This window comes from Cavia porcellus, unplaced genomic scaffold (assembly GCF_034190915.1).
Source record: "Cavia porcellus strain 051 isolate PalLab524CR breed Dunkin Hartley unplaced genomic scaffold, mCavPor4.1 scaffold_29, whole genome shotgun sequence".
Lineage (NCBI taxonomy): Eukaryota > Metazoa > Chordata > Mammalia > Rodentia > Caviidae > Cavia > Cavia porcellus.
In genome coordinates, this window is record NW_026947512.1 from 12,769,208 (window position 1) to 12,786,541 (window position 17,334).

Genomic DNA, 17,334 nt, shown 5'->3' on the forward strand with positions numbered 1-17,334 from the left:
GTGTACAAGATTCTACTGGCATCTCATGAGTTGAGGGCAGGTGAGTGTAATCCATTGCACAGAATACTGCTTGTTATAAACATTTATCTAGAGAAGGCCAACAGAGCCAAGACTGAGAAACCCTGATGGAAAAGAAAGTCATATTATATAAGCATTGTAAGAGCATTTCTACATAAGAAATGATTCTCTATGAAAGCAGAAATGGGGTCATCGGATAAATTGGAAGAGAACTTACCTTCATTGCATATCACTATATACCTTTTAAATGTGTACTGGGAAGTACACATTGTGAGTTTAATACTGGTAATACTATTCGTAATGGAAACTCTGAATAATGGAAGATAATAGCAGAAACAGAGTAGAGAAAGATACAAGGAAAGTCTGGCAAAGATGGAAGAATTTGCTACATAGTTCTCACTTAAATTCTTCTTAAAGTGGTCTGGAGTCACTAGGAATGAAGAAATCATAGATAAAAGAAATAACACAAGCAAAAAAGCACAAATCAGCGATTTCTAAAATTTATAGTCACAATCCTTTTGTGTATTCTGTTTATTTTTATTTTTTTTTAATTCCGGCAAAGACCAAAATTCTGTCTTCTAAAATATGGATTTTATTACAGGTCTTGCGTTCAATAAAAATCCACAAAATTTATATAAATATTGATCATATTAAAGGAAAACAATCAGTAGCTGAACATCAGCAAGTGACAATCTAATATTTTTGAGGACTATTAGAGTGAGTTGTCAAGATGCATTCAAAATCTGCTGCCAAATGCAACACAGAATTTCCAAGCACACATGTACTTCACAATTCCCACATTCTCTTTACTTATGTGACACTTTAAAATGTCTCTCTCTCTGTCTCTTTCTGCTTCTTTTCTACACACACACACACACACACACACACACACACACACACACACCACCCTTATAATTATGCTGGAAATATTCATGATGTGCAGGAAATGAATCAGATCCCTAAGGATCCACCTGTTTCTCTGTCAGCATCACCTGGTGGCTCATGACGTGTGTCTAAAACTCAAAATGGTAGCAATGGGGGATGGATTTCCTTCAGTCTCTTTACTTTATGTAAGGCTGATCCCCCTTTAGTATCCCCCACATACACCTGTCACAGTCACATGAACGATGATCTCCCTTGAGGTAGAAAATATACCCTCCCTGGGAGGTGAGTTAAAACGTGTCCTTTCCCATGTGCCAAAACATTCTTGGCCACATGAGTCTACAATACCTGACAGCTGCTTTTCAATGCCTCCACGTCCTCAAGAGGCAGCTCAGAGCTTGATGTGTTTCAGTCCTGTTTCTCCTCTTGTCTGACACATAGACTTTAGGTGAAGTGAGGGACTGCAGACTTTCTGAACCTTGTTCATGCAAGGTCTTTGTGGTTCATGTCTTCTCACTTAACCACCAGCAGGCTTGAGACCTTCATTCAAAACAGTGCCTCTCACAAGCAGCCATAATGGGGAAATCCTCAATTACCCTTCCTAGAGCTTATATAAGCCAAAAAATGTCTTTGATTCCTCAAAGTTGACCAGGGACAGCTCTGATACATTGACATACAAACGGTCGGCACTGGTGAGATTGAACACGGCGCCCAAGTAACTGCTACGGGCCCACATCTGACCAGTAGTGCAGTAGCTCATCATCTTCCCCTCCATCAGCACCAGATCTTGGTGATACCTAGAGTTCCTCATGTAGACCTTGTGGCTCAAGGGCTGGTTGTCACAAGACTGACCCCGGAAGTATACTTTGGAATACACGAAGTAGAGCCCAGTGTCATTGATCACGAGGCTACCCTTCTTATACTTCACTCCGGAGATCAGGGCAATTCCATAGGTGTCTTCCCATTCCAGCGGGATGGACCGTGAGTAGAGCTTGCCTGAAATAAATCAGAGGGGTGCTCTCAGCCAGGAATGCTTATGTATCCAACAAGCTAAGCCTGCACGGCAAAACCATGGACCTTCATTTAATGAATGTTTTATATAGCATGACAGCCCATGAAGAAATGGATAAAAAGGCAGAACTTGATCCATCTCTGAATTCTTCAAAGTCTTGGACACATTGCCTGCCTCCACCTTAATCATATATACAACTGGTACAAATTACATATACTCCCAATTAACTGTATTGGAAAATATCAAGATAATTTTAGTTCTCTGGGAAAAAGATTTCATGATTTTTCAGAACAAGCACCAAAAACTCCTAAATTTCAAGATCTATGAAGTGAGAAGCCAAATCTAGGAAATTCTAAAGTTTACACAGATCTTAGGGATCATCTTGTCTATCTTTTTACTTACAGTAAGGATTTCTTAGCCCTCTGTTTGGGCTAAAATCCCCACAGCATTGTATATGACTTTAATCAACAAACTGTCTCCTGTACTGAGATTATCACTATATTCCTGTCCTGTCTGGTTAGATTTCAAGCTCCTTGGAGCTGAGGAGTGTCTCCAAATCTTGGCTCTCCTGATCTTGGCACACAGATGGTACTTAGTAAGTGTTGGCTGATCCAGCTGAATCCTTCTGCACTCTCTGCCTTAGTGATTCCAGGAGCACATCACTTTTTGTGCTGGTTTTCAGATAACTGTGGATACAAGGGAACTCCCACCGTGTATGACTGTCAAACCATTTCACCTCACTGTACGATCACGTGAGGAAAACACACCCTGCCAGGACCAAGTGTCTGCTCTTATTCCTGTGCCTACATTTGACTAAAGCTCTGCCAGAAAACCAGGGATGCATTGACTAAAATAACATCCTCCAAGTTCTCAGGTGTCTTCTGGGACCTGTGTATCAAATCCTCAAAGGGACGACTGGAATGAGGTAGCTCCTTATGGGGTACAGCTTGATAGCTTCATTTTAGGGGCACGAGAGCTACCTGCACACAAAGACAGGAGTGCTTTTGGGTTCCAAATGCCCCCAACCAAAAAAAAAATACTCTCTTCAAAGCGCAGGGACAGAAACTAGGCACAGTTTTGCTTTTTCCAGAGGCTTCCCAAGTCTCCACCTGTGCCTTCCAGATACAGACCTGTCAAATGGGCCGCTCTCCTTGGCTCCTTTTTTTCAGAGGGTTGACTGGGGTGGCCTGGCAGAAAAGCAGAGAAAAAATATAGATTAAAAAAGGAGATGCCAACTGGTATTCTGATGGGACTCTAAATTCTGCAATTTCAATAAAAGATTTTAAAAGCATAAATGGCAATATTCTAGTATACATTTATTATCCAAAATGAAACTGTTGGCCATGGCAGTCTATATTTCAGGAGCAGAGGAGTTAAAAGTTAAGCCAAATTAAGGGAGATGTACATATAAATGATGCAGTTATATAAAACGCAGTTAATATAAACCATGATGTATAAAAGAGCCATCTCGTCCAGTGTTATCTTTAGAGCTTGCTGTGATCTTCTGAGCGAGGGGTTACTGTCCCACTTCCTAGGTGGCACAATGAGCTCAGAAGCTTAATTACTATCGCCAGTGTCAGAGATGGGACAGCACTGGAGACTCCTGAACCAAATCCAGGGTGCTGTCTTCACCTCTCTCGCTGTGCTGCCCCCTTTCCTGTAGCAGCTTTAAACACCTCTCACCACCTCCCCCCAAGTAAATGGTAATTTCTTTACTGTATTTTGAACTCTTGAGAGTTCAACACAGACCAAGCATCAGGAAATGCTTGCCAAGTGAAACTGACCTTATTCTCAAATTAGGTACTACTTCTCTGACTTCAAATATTTCACCCAAAGTTTAAAAACAAAAACAAAAAGCTACCACTTAGATGATTAAGTCAACAAAAGAAGACAAACAAAAAAGATTCACAAAACAGTATTCATCTCAGGCTTGTGATTTACATACTGAGTATAAAGAATAACCCAGATCCTTGAGAATATTACCTGAGCAATCATGACCTTTACAGCCACTCAAGACAACCCACTTTGAAGGAAATGTGAGTAAACCAGAAAGGAAAGCCTGAGTCTCCTCTACATTCCTGCAGCACAAAGCATCTGAACAGCTGATGTGGCATTCAGCCATCCATTAACAGAAAGTAGAACACAGAACCCCAAGCTGTATACACAGAGCCTGGTATAATATTATTCTCGTAAAAGATACTCAATTGCAGTATCTGCTTGGTAAATACTAAAAGAGATGACTTTTTCCTGCTTCAGGGCCTTTGCATATGCCATTCCCAGTGTGAAATGATCTCTTCTTTATCTGCACTTCACAACACATACAACTCTTCATTCGGCAGACTTCTGGTCAAGCCTCCATGGGTGCCATAGACAACCTAGGGGGGGACTTTCCTTACCATTTCCCTTTGGATCACCTTTAGTGTCTCAGTTTGTAATCATATTACTTGTTTGCTTGACTTTATCTTCTCCACTAGGCTAAAGTTCCATAAGGACAGACCTCCTTGTTACTCTTACTCTTGGTTATTACCTAACACCCAGCCTGACATACAGAAGACACTCAAAGACTATTTGTGGATGAATAAGACATTTAGTTAGCAAGGTGTGAAAAACTGAAAAACGAAAAGAGGAGTAAATAATAAAGTGTAAATAATCCATAACAGTATCTCCCAGAGAAAATCACCATTAATGTGTTGTGTGTACATACAATCTTTCAGTTCTTTGTAATAATATAAACTTATGTATAGTCACAGAGTCAGAGCTACACTAGACCTATCCTTTTGCAAATGTGTCTTTTATCTTATGATTGAGGGAGCATCTCCTCATAGTATTAGATCTCCTCCTATGCAGTTTTTACTTGCTGGACATTTTGCTTTTCTCTGAATATCCCATAATATATTTAATAATTCTATTTGGAAGCACCTAGGCTTCTACGGAATTTGCTGATTATCACTAGCCTTGTGAGGGAATGATGAACATCTATAAATCCTTGGGCATATCTCAAATTAGTTTTCTTAACCTTTTGGTGATGGGTTACAAGGTAAACAAATAGCTTCCAGATTTTTGATATGTCTTTCCAAGCTCTTCATTAGAAGTTACAGCAATTTACATGCATACTGGCTAACACCATTTAAGGAGGTCATTTTCTCTCACACCTTTGGCCAACCTTGTTTTCAATCTTTGCTAACTTGATTGGTGAAATAGGTGGCCCTCCTTTTAAAAATTTACATCTCTTATCAGAAAAGCTACTAATTTGATTTCCATGTGATAATTCACCAATTTCTGATCGCACTGGGTTGATATTAAGAAGATAATTGTTTCCTGGGGTAGGTAGACCTGACTCATCTGTTCATTTGACTTTTCATCACTGAAATGACTCCACAGAGTGGGTGAAAGATTTCACCAGCTTCATTCCACTGTTTTCACCAGCTTCATTTCCCATTTCACCAGCTTCATTCCACTGTTTTCAAGGTGATTTTACTTTAGAAATCCTCCAGATGCTTTCTTCTCTAACAAATATTTCCACCCTGCTGTGTCCTCCTGGGCTTGCTAAGCCTTAGGAATTTGGATACAGAATTGGGGACCAGAACATTTCAATGATGGTTCCTACAAGAGCTGACTGAATATGGATGGCCAGTGCTGCCTGTTGCCTTGTTTCCTGCCAAGTTTCTAAGGATAAGATTTACCACTGTCTTTCCAGAGGAGTCCTGCTTTCTTATTCCATGGCCATTATAGAGAGACAGGAGGTTGGTCACTTTCGAAGGTACCATGTGCCAGAAAGCCCTGTAGGTGACCAGTCACCAGGAGACCCCTTTTCTTCTAGCCTGTTCCACACCAGTCATCTTGAGCTTATCATTTAATTTGTTTGAAGTTTTGTTTCTCTTCTTAAAAAATGAGAGGGCTAGACCACATATGCCATAAGCTATTTCCGACACAAACCAAATCTAAAAATTCTGAGTTTAAGACAAACACAGCATATCCTAAAATTCTTCTGTCTACAGCTCCCACAACTATACCCTATAATTTCATGAGGTTGATATTCAACGTCTTCCTGTCCTGGATATCAAACAAAGGATCCTTCCTTTGTCATCAAAGGTAACTCCTGAGTTCTCCATGGGTAATGCTAAACAATCCTTCTAATCATGGCTAAAATCTTCCTCCAAGCCTCCCAGTGATTTCAAAAGAAACATACTAATGTGGGCATACATTGCTCACTTTTTAAAAGCTTATTTAGATATCATAAAATATTTTTAAATAAAGCTTAATTGCTAAGTAGTTACTTTTAGAGAATTTAAAAGAGGAAAGGAAATTGCATGGACACATCTGTGTCTTCTCTCCTAGGAGTCACAACCATGGCTGTGCATGCTGAAACCAGGATGTCTCAAGAGGGGCCAAGCCTGGAGCCCACTGCCCGGAGTCGGGGGCAAAGATCCAAGGTTGCATGAGTATCACTTTTCAAGGTCAGGTGAAAACTAGTTTAAATTATGTGCAGTGCTCAGCCGCATTGATTTTGAGCAATGAAATTCACTTACTACTTTTAAGTAGCTCAAGGAACCGTATTGACCAGATATCCAGAACTAGCCAGGACTCCTCTCACAGTGTTCATAAGCCCAACAATGGGATGGAACTCAAGACATTCCACCAACTTCAGGAACTCAGTGTACATGAATATAGGACTCACCTATTTGCTTCTCCACAGATAATTTCATTTGACTTTGGCTGGTAGACTAGCAAAAGAGAAAGAAAAAATATATATAATAAATTTAGATACTTCATCAAACAAGGCAGAATCGCTGTATCAAGCAAGCCCTGGAGAGAATTCAAGTGTCTCAAATCCTTGCCTAACTTACACTTTGTCCAAGCAACTGTGCCTCACTGTCTTGTGCCTCACTGTCCCTCAGCTTGGAGATCTGGAATAGTGCCAGGATTCTCAAGTCTTTTCAAGGAAATTTACTTGACCAGTTGAACAAGTTCTCTTCCAAATGAGGCTCAAAAGTCTTATTATTCCTTCAGTCACTAGGTATTGGGCAGTATCTCAACAGAGTGACCTGACAACTGAGAGGAAGAATTATTTGCCTCTGATTTTTCACAAGTCAGAAAATATTCGCTTTACCCATAGGACTCTATGTTTTTAACACAGGAAAAAATGCCTTTAAAAAACTACTTTGAAAGCAAAGCAGTGGTGCCTGTGACTCACAATGGCCTTCTCGCCCTCCATTGCAGCACCACAGTCCTAAGCCCAGTGACTCTGGGACCCAACAACCCAAATGGCAGACAGACTTACCTCACGGAGCTCTGCCAGCTCCTTCTGTAGGTGGAAGAGTTGGTACATTTCCAGCCCCAGGCCAACCAGGGCCACGAGCACCACGGAAGATATCACGAAGAGGCATAAGTCTGTGTTGCGGTCCCTCTTCTTCTTTAAAGTTGACAGTGGCAGTGGGGGCAGTGGGGGCAGTGGTGGAAGTGGTGGTGGCAGTGGTGGTGGTGGTGGTGGTGGTGGTCTCCTTTGACCAGGCCTGGAGGGCAGAGAGGGGAAAACCGACTCTGGAGGAGCCCAGGCAGAGCTCGAGCTGTTATCTACCCAGTAGATCTGGGGATACGGACAATTCGGGTGCTGCTGCATGGTATTCAGTGCCCCGGGCCGGCACGGCAAAGAGTTTCACTTCTCAGTCCTGTCGAGGCTGGTGCTGCCTGCTGAAAAGTTGCTTCTGTCTTTATAGAGTTTCCATAGCCAAGGGAAACACCTCTCTCTCTCTCTTGTCTTCTTTTTCTGTGTCTCAGAGAGACACCCACTCACTTCATGCCTGAAGCAGAGAAGAAACCTCAGAAGCTCAGAGCAAACCCCTGGAAGTTTCTACCCACAGATTTCTGATGAAAGCCGCTGAGCACCAATAGCTGTGGCTGTGCTGTCTGAAAAGACTGGCAGGCTCCGCTCACCTTCCTCTAATCTGCAGAGCAACTCAGTCCTGGCCAGAGCTGTGTGTGCATGTCCACGAGGACAGTGGCACATTCGGGCTTTGAAAGGGGAGACCAGAGGTGGACCAGAGAAGCCACTGCCACCTCCCACCCTTTGCATAGGAAGTTATCTGCCTGCAGCTGACCTTTCTCATGCCTTGAGTATTTGCCCTCACATTGCAGGACACTGTAATTTGATGTATAGGATAAAACCTTTTCCCACCCACTCCAGAGATTCGGTCAGAGGATACAAACCAGGGCTCCCTGTCCTTTGTGGATCCCACAGAACATTCTCTGTACTGCACATTGTTTTTCTTGCATTGCTTAAAAGATTGACTTAGTAGTATGCTTATCTGTCTTGCACACTTAAACACACTTACAGTTATATCCTGTAGAGCACTTTCTTTCCCTGTCATTATCTCAATATCTATTGACATTTTGGATCTTATTACTCTTTCAGTTTTTCATTATTATTTTTTATACTAGAGAGATAATAAGATATTTTGTTAGTTCATCAAAAGAATGGTTTGTACTATCATTGTTTGATTGTCCACTTTCTATGCTTTGATTTTGTGACTTGAGAAACTACTTCTAAGATAATAATATATAATTTATCAACTAGTGATTTCTTACTCTTTTTTTGAAATTCTGTATTATTTCTACCCTTTTTTCTGTTTTCTCTAAATAAAAAATAGCTTACAGTAATAATCTTTATTTTCTTTTCAATGCAGCTTAATAAATTTTTGTTTAAAAAATTGACCCACTGACAATACATATTGCATATTAGTCTAATGTTTTGAACTATTAGATTATTGGACACCCTTGAAGCCATGGTGGAAAGCCCTGGAATGAGAGCCAGGTGTTCCACATTGCCCAGGTTCCCCACACCGCCACGTGCTTCCCTTACCAGCTGCCCTGGGAAATGGCCCTTCTTGATCCTGCAGGCCCCTCCAAGGCTGCTGGATAAAATTCATGGGCCCTGATAAGCTTATTTTTGGATAAATAACAAATTATTTACAGGACAAGTTGCACCCTGCATGTAATATAGTAAAAAAGTTAATTACAAATTCAAATTTAATTGTGTATCCTTCTTGTTTTTTACTAACACTAACTGCTCTGCCTGAGTTAACTTCACCTGCTCTTCTGGCCTCATCTAATCTTTATGCCAATAACTTCTACATACCTAAGCTTCAGTCCCAATCATTCTCCCACACAAGCCATAAATACCTTTCCATAAATTCCTGTTCATTGGAATTTACTGGAGAACTCTACTTTTCAAACTTTATTGGAATTGCTGTGACTACTGTTCTGGCTGTCTCGTCTGTACCAAACGAACCTCAAACATGCTATTTCCCAGCTACATCCTGCCTATTCATCCCACTCTCAATGCCACCTGGTTATCCTGAGGTCACTCTTTTTAGTGACAGCTTCAACTCCTTCCTTTTCCTCTGTCCCAATATTTGCTTGTTATCCAAGACTCAAGCTCACCAGGGACACGTTCCTTACCCTCCCCTCTCCCATTCTTCTTTCTGCTGTTGCCTCTATTTCAGGCTAATACTTCCCTGCATTTCTATCTCAAACTCCTACAGAAACCTCCATATTTCTTCAGGATGAACTGTGCTATATTTTCCTGTCTCCTTCTGTTACAAGATAGGATCTTTTGACCTGGAGAGGTTAAAAACAAAATCATGCCAAACCCTGGTGAATATTCAGGGGCAGCTTTCCTGAGACTTCTTTACCCTACGCAGGTCCTCTTCAATCAGAGCTGAAGGAAGTCAGCACTGGTCAGAGAGGGACAAAGCTGCTCTCTAAAAAGGAGATAAACAGGTTTTGGTTGTTTTTTACTAGCACGCATTTGCTGTACTTGAAGCTCTTAAGAGAACAGAAACAGGAACAGGTAAATAACACACCTTGATTTTTTTTAGTTCTCCTTCCTTTTCCTGCCCACCCTCATCCCTCCACCTCTAAATCCTCTGTTGCTATTATTTATTACTATTAATTCCTGCTTATGACAATTAATGTTAATATTCATTGTGGGTGTTTGGTAGGAGTACCCAGCACATCTTAAATCTTTTCACTGTCCCTTCCTTCCCTCAGTTTGTTTGGGGTGAACTCCAGTGCAGTAATTTCCATTAACCAGGAACATGGTTCCAAAAGATGTTTCTTCTTATGCAAGATTTGGGTCACTGGAGGTTGAGTCAATTTATGCTGGGAGCTATTAAATTTTTGTGTCACTGACATCATTGTGCTGCACAGAACATCTCAGTCTCATGGTTCTGGGCCTTATGATTAGGCTACAGGACTTTAAACTTTAGGTGCTTGGTTGCTGCATGTGTCAAAGGAACACAAAGATGGAGGCAAAAAAAGAAAGGAGAGACAACGGAGGAAAAGCCACACACATCAGTTCCAAAAGGCAATCAAAGCAAGTGTACGTGCAGAGCTGTGCAGAATCTGAGCCAAAGTTAAGGCAGCAAAGGGGAGAGACACACACAATACCAACCTTTTTATCTTATTCCAGCCACCCATCAGATATCTGTGGGCCCAACTGAAGAGTCACCTTTTTCAGTAAAACTGACCTTCCGATCCCCGCAGAATAACTTAGCCAATCACTATTATAACTCACACATCAGGGGTGGTTTCCACAGCAAAGTTAGCACAGAATTAATAATGTATTATCCAGCCTTGTGATCTCCAAAATTAGTGATCTTTAGTAAACTAAGAGCAATTGAAGCTAGAGACTATTCTGATGTTTCCCCTCAGTAAAATCTTGATCATTTTGTGTAAATATTCTGCAATGATGATTTTGTGAGAGGCTCATGACAAACTTGTTGGAAAGATCACCAAGGTAGAGAAGCTACATGCCATGCCACAGAGAGGAATAGTTTACTGTGCCCCAAAGCGTATTTTGTTGCCCCAGCCTTTTGTCCCACCGTGGTGGTCCCTGACTATCTCATCTCTGCCTTCCTCTTCATTAATTCATTCGAGGGTAGAACAATCAGAAGCTCAAACCTCCCTTAATCCACTGACCATCTTTCAACCACAGAGAAAAATCTGAACAGAAATATGAAGAGAGCGGCCTTTAAAACACTGACATAGAATTTGTTAATGCCATCAACGCCATGTGTTGGTAAAGTCATTGAAGAACACCACCACAGGAACCCATTGCCAAACTTTGTTAATTAGAAGAAATAACCATTCAAGTTGTATCTTAGCTTTGTGTCTGTTAAAGAAAAAATATTTGTTTCAAGGGATGCACTGAAATAAAGAAAATCAAACAGCCAAGAGGTTGTTAGGCCCCGCATATTAAAAACTCAAGCTGAGTTCTTCTCTTAACCTCTCTGTGCCCCTCTTATCTGCAGGGGCATCTCTGATTCTGGAGCCAGTGATCCTTGAGGAAGGGTGGGAAAAAGATACCAGAGCCACTGATCTCTTTCAGGAAAAGTGGTGTTGAGGTTGTAGTGTTTACAGGGATGTGGGTGATTCTCCAAAGCAAATTTAAGGGCAAAGATCAGATCAGAGACCTTGTTGGTGCAAGTCGTTACTGCTTTGTATCTTTTCTCATCAGCTGAAATTCAAATTGTCTTTCACTGAGGGCTCTGTGGCATTGTAATTACCTTCAGAAATTGTCCTCGTGCTCTAGAAGAATAACTTCAACATGTATCCACAGCTTAGTTAGTCACAGGGGCTGGGTAGAAGAACGGTGTGAGAAACTTAAAAATCTGTATTTCTTTCTATCTGTACAGGGTCCTGTCAGGGAAGCCGGCTTGTAGACAGGAGGTCACAGCTCCAGAGGTGAAGATGGCTCAGTTGTAGAGAATGGCACATAATGAAAGCACTGCTGTTAACTTTCATAAACTTATGAAGAATTCCAAGGGCAGCAATCAAGTAAATGAAGACCAGATCACTGATTATCTGTCTCCAGTTCACTCTGTTTGTGAATAAACATGAACCCGCAAATTTAATTTCACTAAGCATTTCTAAGATTTGAATCACTGAATCCCTTGACACCACCACCAATTGCATGAGACTGTCCTATTTTGTGTCCTCATCTTTCATATTATCCATCTTTCAGATTTTTGCCAAGTCTTATGGCTAGAAAGGTATATCTCATTGTCTGCTAATTTTCTTCTTTCTGATTTCCTGTGAGTTTGAACTCTTGAGCATGCAATTATTGGGCATTCATATTTCCCCTTGTATCTATTTTTTGTTCATCTGCGATCTCTACATTTAAATTGGGTATCATATTTTTGTGCTAATTTGTATGAGTTCCTTTTACCTTAAATTTTAAATATAAATCTGTATGGTAGCTGTTTTTAACATTGAAGCTATCTTCTCCCAATCATTGCAGATTTTCTATTTGGCTTAATCCTTCCAGAGTTCTATTTTGTTTGCAAAATGAGCCGAGTCCTTATTTATTTATTTTTTTCCACATATGAACCACTTTCCCCAACACAATTTATCTCTTCTTCCACTGAATTACAGGTGGTCTATGTGCTGTGTATCAAGTTTCTACTTGTAGTTGAGACATGACTTCTCATTTCTGGATCACTGATCCATTTACCTACTCTGGTATCAGGACCACGCAGTTCCCATAATTATGGTTTGAGAGTTGGTTTTGGCAAAATCCTCCCCTCTGTTCTATTTTTATTTTCAACCCAGGAGTAATGTGTACTCTTCCTAGTAAGTTTAGGTAATTGGTTATGGAACATTCCTTAATCTGAAGAGCCTCTATCATAGTATACAATCTAGGTTCCATTTTTCTTTGACATCCACCTCACTAAGTGAAACTTCCTGAGATTCTGCCTCACCGAACTCTTCTCCGGGGTGTTTCTTCCTCCTTAGAGTCACCTGCCTGTACCTGCTGCTAACTGTTCTCCATTTCAGCCCAGTTCTAGCACCATCTTGCTACTGACTCAGCACGTGCCTGCGGTACCAGGCAGTCTGCTGTTTATTTGCGACAACTGTGCAAAGTCAGCAAGAGAAACTTGCAGACTCACCCTATGGCACCTGACATTTTCCAACTCTGACTCAAGGAACAGAGTCAGATATTTGACTATCTGAGCATGCGACTTTGTCGGCATCACTACATTCTTTAACTGTCTCATTTAGCATTATTATGGGGAATGACTGAGTGAGTGCACTCATGTGAGGTACATTCAGAAGAATGACTGACACGTGCTAAATACTCTACAACTGTTAGCTATAGTCACTCAACACCCTCATTACTAATAATATGCATAACGACTACAAAAAGGAGCTTATTATTTTCACAGATGAGTAATTAGATTCAAAGAACCTAAGTGTCTTGGTAATGAGTGAAACCAGGATTCACCCACACCCAAATGTCTCATCTCCAAAGGGTGTGCTCTATTACTCTCTTATATATGGCCCTTCTGGTCTCCTATCTCACAAAACCTGATTCGCTTAGGAAAATCTGCAAGACATTGAAGGCTGTTTGACGTACTTTAGTACGCAGCTGGTTACAGCATGCTTTTTCCTTTGGTTTGATAAGTGTTTCCAACAGAAAGGCAAATTTTATATCTTTTCTAGTTTGAAAGGACAAGTTAGAGGATAGTTACCAAGTTTAACTTTTCTCATCATACCAGGCTGAAGGGGGCAAATCAAGAAGCTGTAAATGAGAGGAGAAAGGGGATCAAAATTATACTTCAACCCTGACACCCCATGCAACCATATGACTGTGATCTCCGCACTACTTCCTTCATTTCTGTAACACATCTGTATCAGTCAGGGGCTGGCTAGGAAATCAGAAGCAATTCGTAGGTAAGGGAAGGTCTCATTTGGGAATGAATGTCCAGGCAAGAAAAGACTATGGAAGCCACTTTTAGGAAATGCTGTGCTGTAATGCTCAGCTGCAAATAATAGTAATTCCAGTTACCAGGGATGACTGAGGAGGATAATCAACGGTTGCAGGAAGACACTACACTGTTTGCCGCAGTCCTTCCAGAAACTGCTATGAACAGCTTCTCTTCCCCCATCCTCTAAATCTCATGCGGTTGCCTCTTGTTGGCGGGAGCCAATCATAAGCCTACATCTTATATTTATCATTGTAATTTCCAGGTTTCATATGAAAACTAGGGGACGAAGAAAGAGTAGAAGAGATACAGTGCTTGTATTAACTCATTGTATGTGGTACAGTGCCTGTTCATCAGCACTAGACAAAAACTCACAAAGGTACCTTGACTGACCAATGAATCCAGGAGGGTTCCAGGTCAAGAACAGGACACTGTGGTGAGAATTAAGATTCCCCTGCAACCTCGCTCAGTACTGGCCTCTGCAGCTGCAGCTGTTATTGGCCTGCTGGTGGCTTTGTCATGGAAGAAGGATGACAACACTGCATTTTCCCTCCCCCTACCCCTTACTAAGGTGAGCCAAGGTTGCCACTGATGCAAATGTCAATCTGCTCATGTCAATATTTGATTCAAAATAGTATGTAAGTGGCTTCCCCCTGACCTTAGGGTAAAATCCTCTTTACTACAACTTCTAAAGCCCTGCAGTATCTGGGTTCTTTTTAATTCTGTACTTTGTTTCATTTTACCTCCTTCCTCTTTCATCACACTACGTTCCTAATGTCTTTCAATTTATCCAATGCACAAGGGTTTTCTTATCTCAGGACTTTTGCTTGAGATGCTCCCTGTTATGCCTTTTGCCCCAACTCTGCCCAGTTTTATATAACCAGCTTGCTGAGTTGTTCAGTCCTCATCTAAATAGCATCTCTTCAAACAGGTCTTCACTGACCATTCCATCTAAACATGATTCTTGTTAATATTTTCATTCATGATATCTTTTTATTTTTCTCTTTCTCTATTGGTGCTTATCACAATTTCTTTTTATACGCATACATATTTATAATATCTACCTTCTCCAATCTACCATAAACTCCACAAGCACAGAGAACATATATTCCACCTAGCACAGTGCTTGGCAAGTAATTATGCATTCAATAAACAGCTGTTGAATAAAATCTTAACACATTTTCCCAACAGTAGCTTTGTAATTCCTTGTTACAAATAATTCACTTTCTCAGTTTATCAAATTTTTGCCCTTTCACCCTGAGACAAATTAGCAGGTATTTAAGAGAACTACACAGGCTTACTCCAAAGATACTCGTTCTCATCTATAAACCAAATGAATCCCAGGCCAATCTTTGGTGTTTCCTACCTCCAGATAACCTTGCCAGCTGAAGCACATATCAAAAAGCCACAGTGCACCTCTGTGCGCCCTCCTAAATTGAAGGTTTTAACAGCAGTCAATACATTCACTATTTCTCCTACGAGGATCATCAAGTTCTTTTGTAGCAAGAACCCCATGGCAACTCTGATATGATAAAGTCCAGGCAGAGGTCTGTAGATTGGCCCTTTTTCATACTCGGTCCTCATATGAAAGCACAACATATTATGCACGACTGGTGACAGTGTGGGAAGCCATACACTGGTTATTAAATCCTATGAGTAACTAAACCATCAGAATGTCTCAAAAAGAGATGCCTAAACATGAGTTCTAAACTTAGAATTTTGCTGGTATTAGAAGTATCCAATAACTATTTGCTGATCAGATGAGTTGAGATGAGAGAAGACACTCGAGTAAATTAACTGACTTGTCTGATATCAACAGTCTGTCAGCATTTGAACCAAAATTCTCAAGAGGACACAGTATGAGAGTGATCACAAAAACACGAATGCTCAAGGCAAGCCCATAAGCAGTGCTTTCAGTGAGGAGTTAGAGTAGGTGTGAGCTACACCTCAACATCTATTAAGACTGGAAATGCTGGGTCTTGTGGGCTTTTTCATGAGGCCCCTTTTGATGTTTGAAATGCTTCATTGCAAAAACACAATGTCACGGTAGGTTTGTGGGAAGCAAGATACACCAAAGACTGACTCAAATGTTTTTGTGGCCCAGTCTTTTGAGTGCTTAGCAGATGCTGATTGGGGGCATGCAGCTGGATGCCTCGACAGCCTTCCATCCCTGGGATCTCATGAGAAGCCTATTTTAAGTACACACCTTGCGAGTTGGAGAATGGTTTGCTGTTGGTCATAGGCTGTGGGAACAACAGGAAAAGCATAGCCTCAGCCCAAACTCTCTTACTAGTTTGTTATTTTACAAGTAAGAGCTTTCCCTAAAGTCTTCCTTGCAGATCATCTGTACTGCTGCTGTCTTGTTCTGTCACATTGCCATAGTAAAGACTGGTGCCTTAAACAACAAAAACTTACTTTCTGGAGGCCGAAAGTCCAAGATCAGGGTGTCAAGATCGTCTGGTAGATCTCTCTCTTGCTCTCATGCTTGGGTTCTTCTTGTAAGGCCATGGCCTATCAAGTTCAGACCCACATTTATGACCTCACTTAGTCTTTATCATCTCCTAAAAGCTCTTCAAATACAATCACACAAAATGTTAGGGCTTCCACACATGAATTTGAGAGAGGGACAGAATCCAATATAAAACCACTGTCTTTACCAACCCCAAACTTTACACAGCTGTGGAATTTGGATACTAGAATAGGGGTTGGTGTGGAGATCACACCCTGAAAGCATCCTGTCCTGTCATTTATTTCATAGATACAAACCCTAAGCTTCAAAAGAGTTGAGAAAGTCCTTCTAAGACCCAGGGTGTGGAAGAGTTAGAAAAACAGTCTGACCTACATCAAAGTGCTTCCCTATAACATCCTAAATGTTTCAGAAAGAAAACCAATAAGCACTTGTCTCTGGCCAAGTCCATCCATATATGGTTTGGCTCCTACTCTGCACAAGAGACCATGGAGGACACAGGGAAACAGCAGGAGCCATAGCACAGCTCCTGAAGGAGCTCACAGTGGGCCATGTTCCTGATGTCTGCTTCACATTCCCTCCAATTCACTTGGATTTATCTGCCCATCAAAATCTAATGCTAGCTCAATATTCTTTTGGAAATACTGTGGAAAGGAAAAAGAGCTGTGCTAGAAACATTATATACATTACCATATTTGGCTATCAGTTCTCCCAGATATGCTGCTATTTCCACTTTGCAAATGATCCAGAGAAGTAAAGGAACCCAGGCATTAGTTGAGCTTGGATATGAATTTAGGTCTTTCCTTCAGCCCACACTGCTGCTCTTTAGCTTTTTCTTCTTCTCATAGCTGCCCTCTTCTCCTTGCTGACTCAACTGGGCCTTTGTAATCTCTTTCTCAAGTAAGATTCCCCCGACATGTAACACATCAAAATCCATACCTGTAATTGCAGAGAATTCAAATTCTGCACTAAATTTTCTTGCCTCTGACCCCTTCTATATTTCCATGCCTACCATTTTTCTGTGTCTCTTACTTCATTTTGTAAAACAACTTTTTAAGGCATCACAACCTCTCAGTCATTAGCTACTTATGTTCCCTAAATTTGCTGTAGTCTGGGCACACTGAACCTTCTCACACTCAGTCCAACCCTCCCCAGCCTCCCTTTCTTAACAAACAGATAGGCAGCCCAGA

At 41.1% G+C, this 17,334-nt stretch overlaps 1 protein-coding gene and 1 long non-coding RNA gene across 3 annotated transcripts; one reads left to right on the forward strand and one right to left on the reverse strand.

Annotated features, from left to right (window-relative positions):
- Positions 1 to 509: 509 nt before the first annotated feature.
- On the reverse strand, positions 510 to 8,055 carry Faslg (Fas ligand). Of its 2 annotated transcripts, XM_003474718.3 has the most exons (4): positions 7,194 to 7,991; positions 6,591 to 6,636; positions 3,043 to 3,099; positions 510 to 1,896 (listed from the first exon to the last, which is right to left on the reverse strand). In XM_003474718.3, the coding sequence occupies exons 1-4, from the start codon at positions 7,530 to 7,532 to the stop codon at positions 1,502 to 1,504; spliced, it is 837 nt and encodes a 278-aa protein (XP_003474766.1). In that variant the 5' UTR covers positions 7,533 to 7,991; the 3' UTR covers positions 510 to 1,501. The 2 variants fall into 2 exon arrangements, with proteins under 2 accessions (XP_003474766.1, XP_063095802.1); XM_063239732.1 differs by lacking the exon at positions 6,591 to 6,636 and having other exon boundaries at positions 1,724 to 1,896; positions 7,194 to 8,055.
- On the forward strand, positions 5,873 to 11,831 carry LOC134473897 (uncharacterized). The gene is made up of 3 exons (XR_010044376.1): positions 5,873 to 6,004; positions 6,251 to 6,369; positions 11,608 to 11,831. It is a non-coding gene; the product is annotated as an uncharacterized LOC134473897 (long non-coding RNA).
- Positions 11,832 to 17,334: the final 5,503 nt, after the last annotated feature.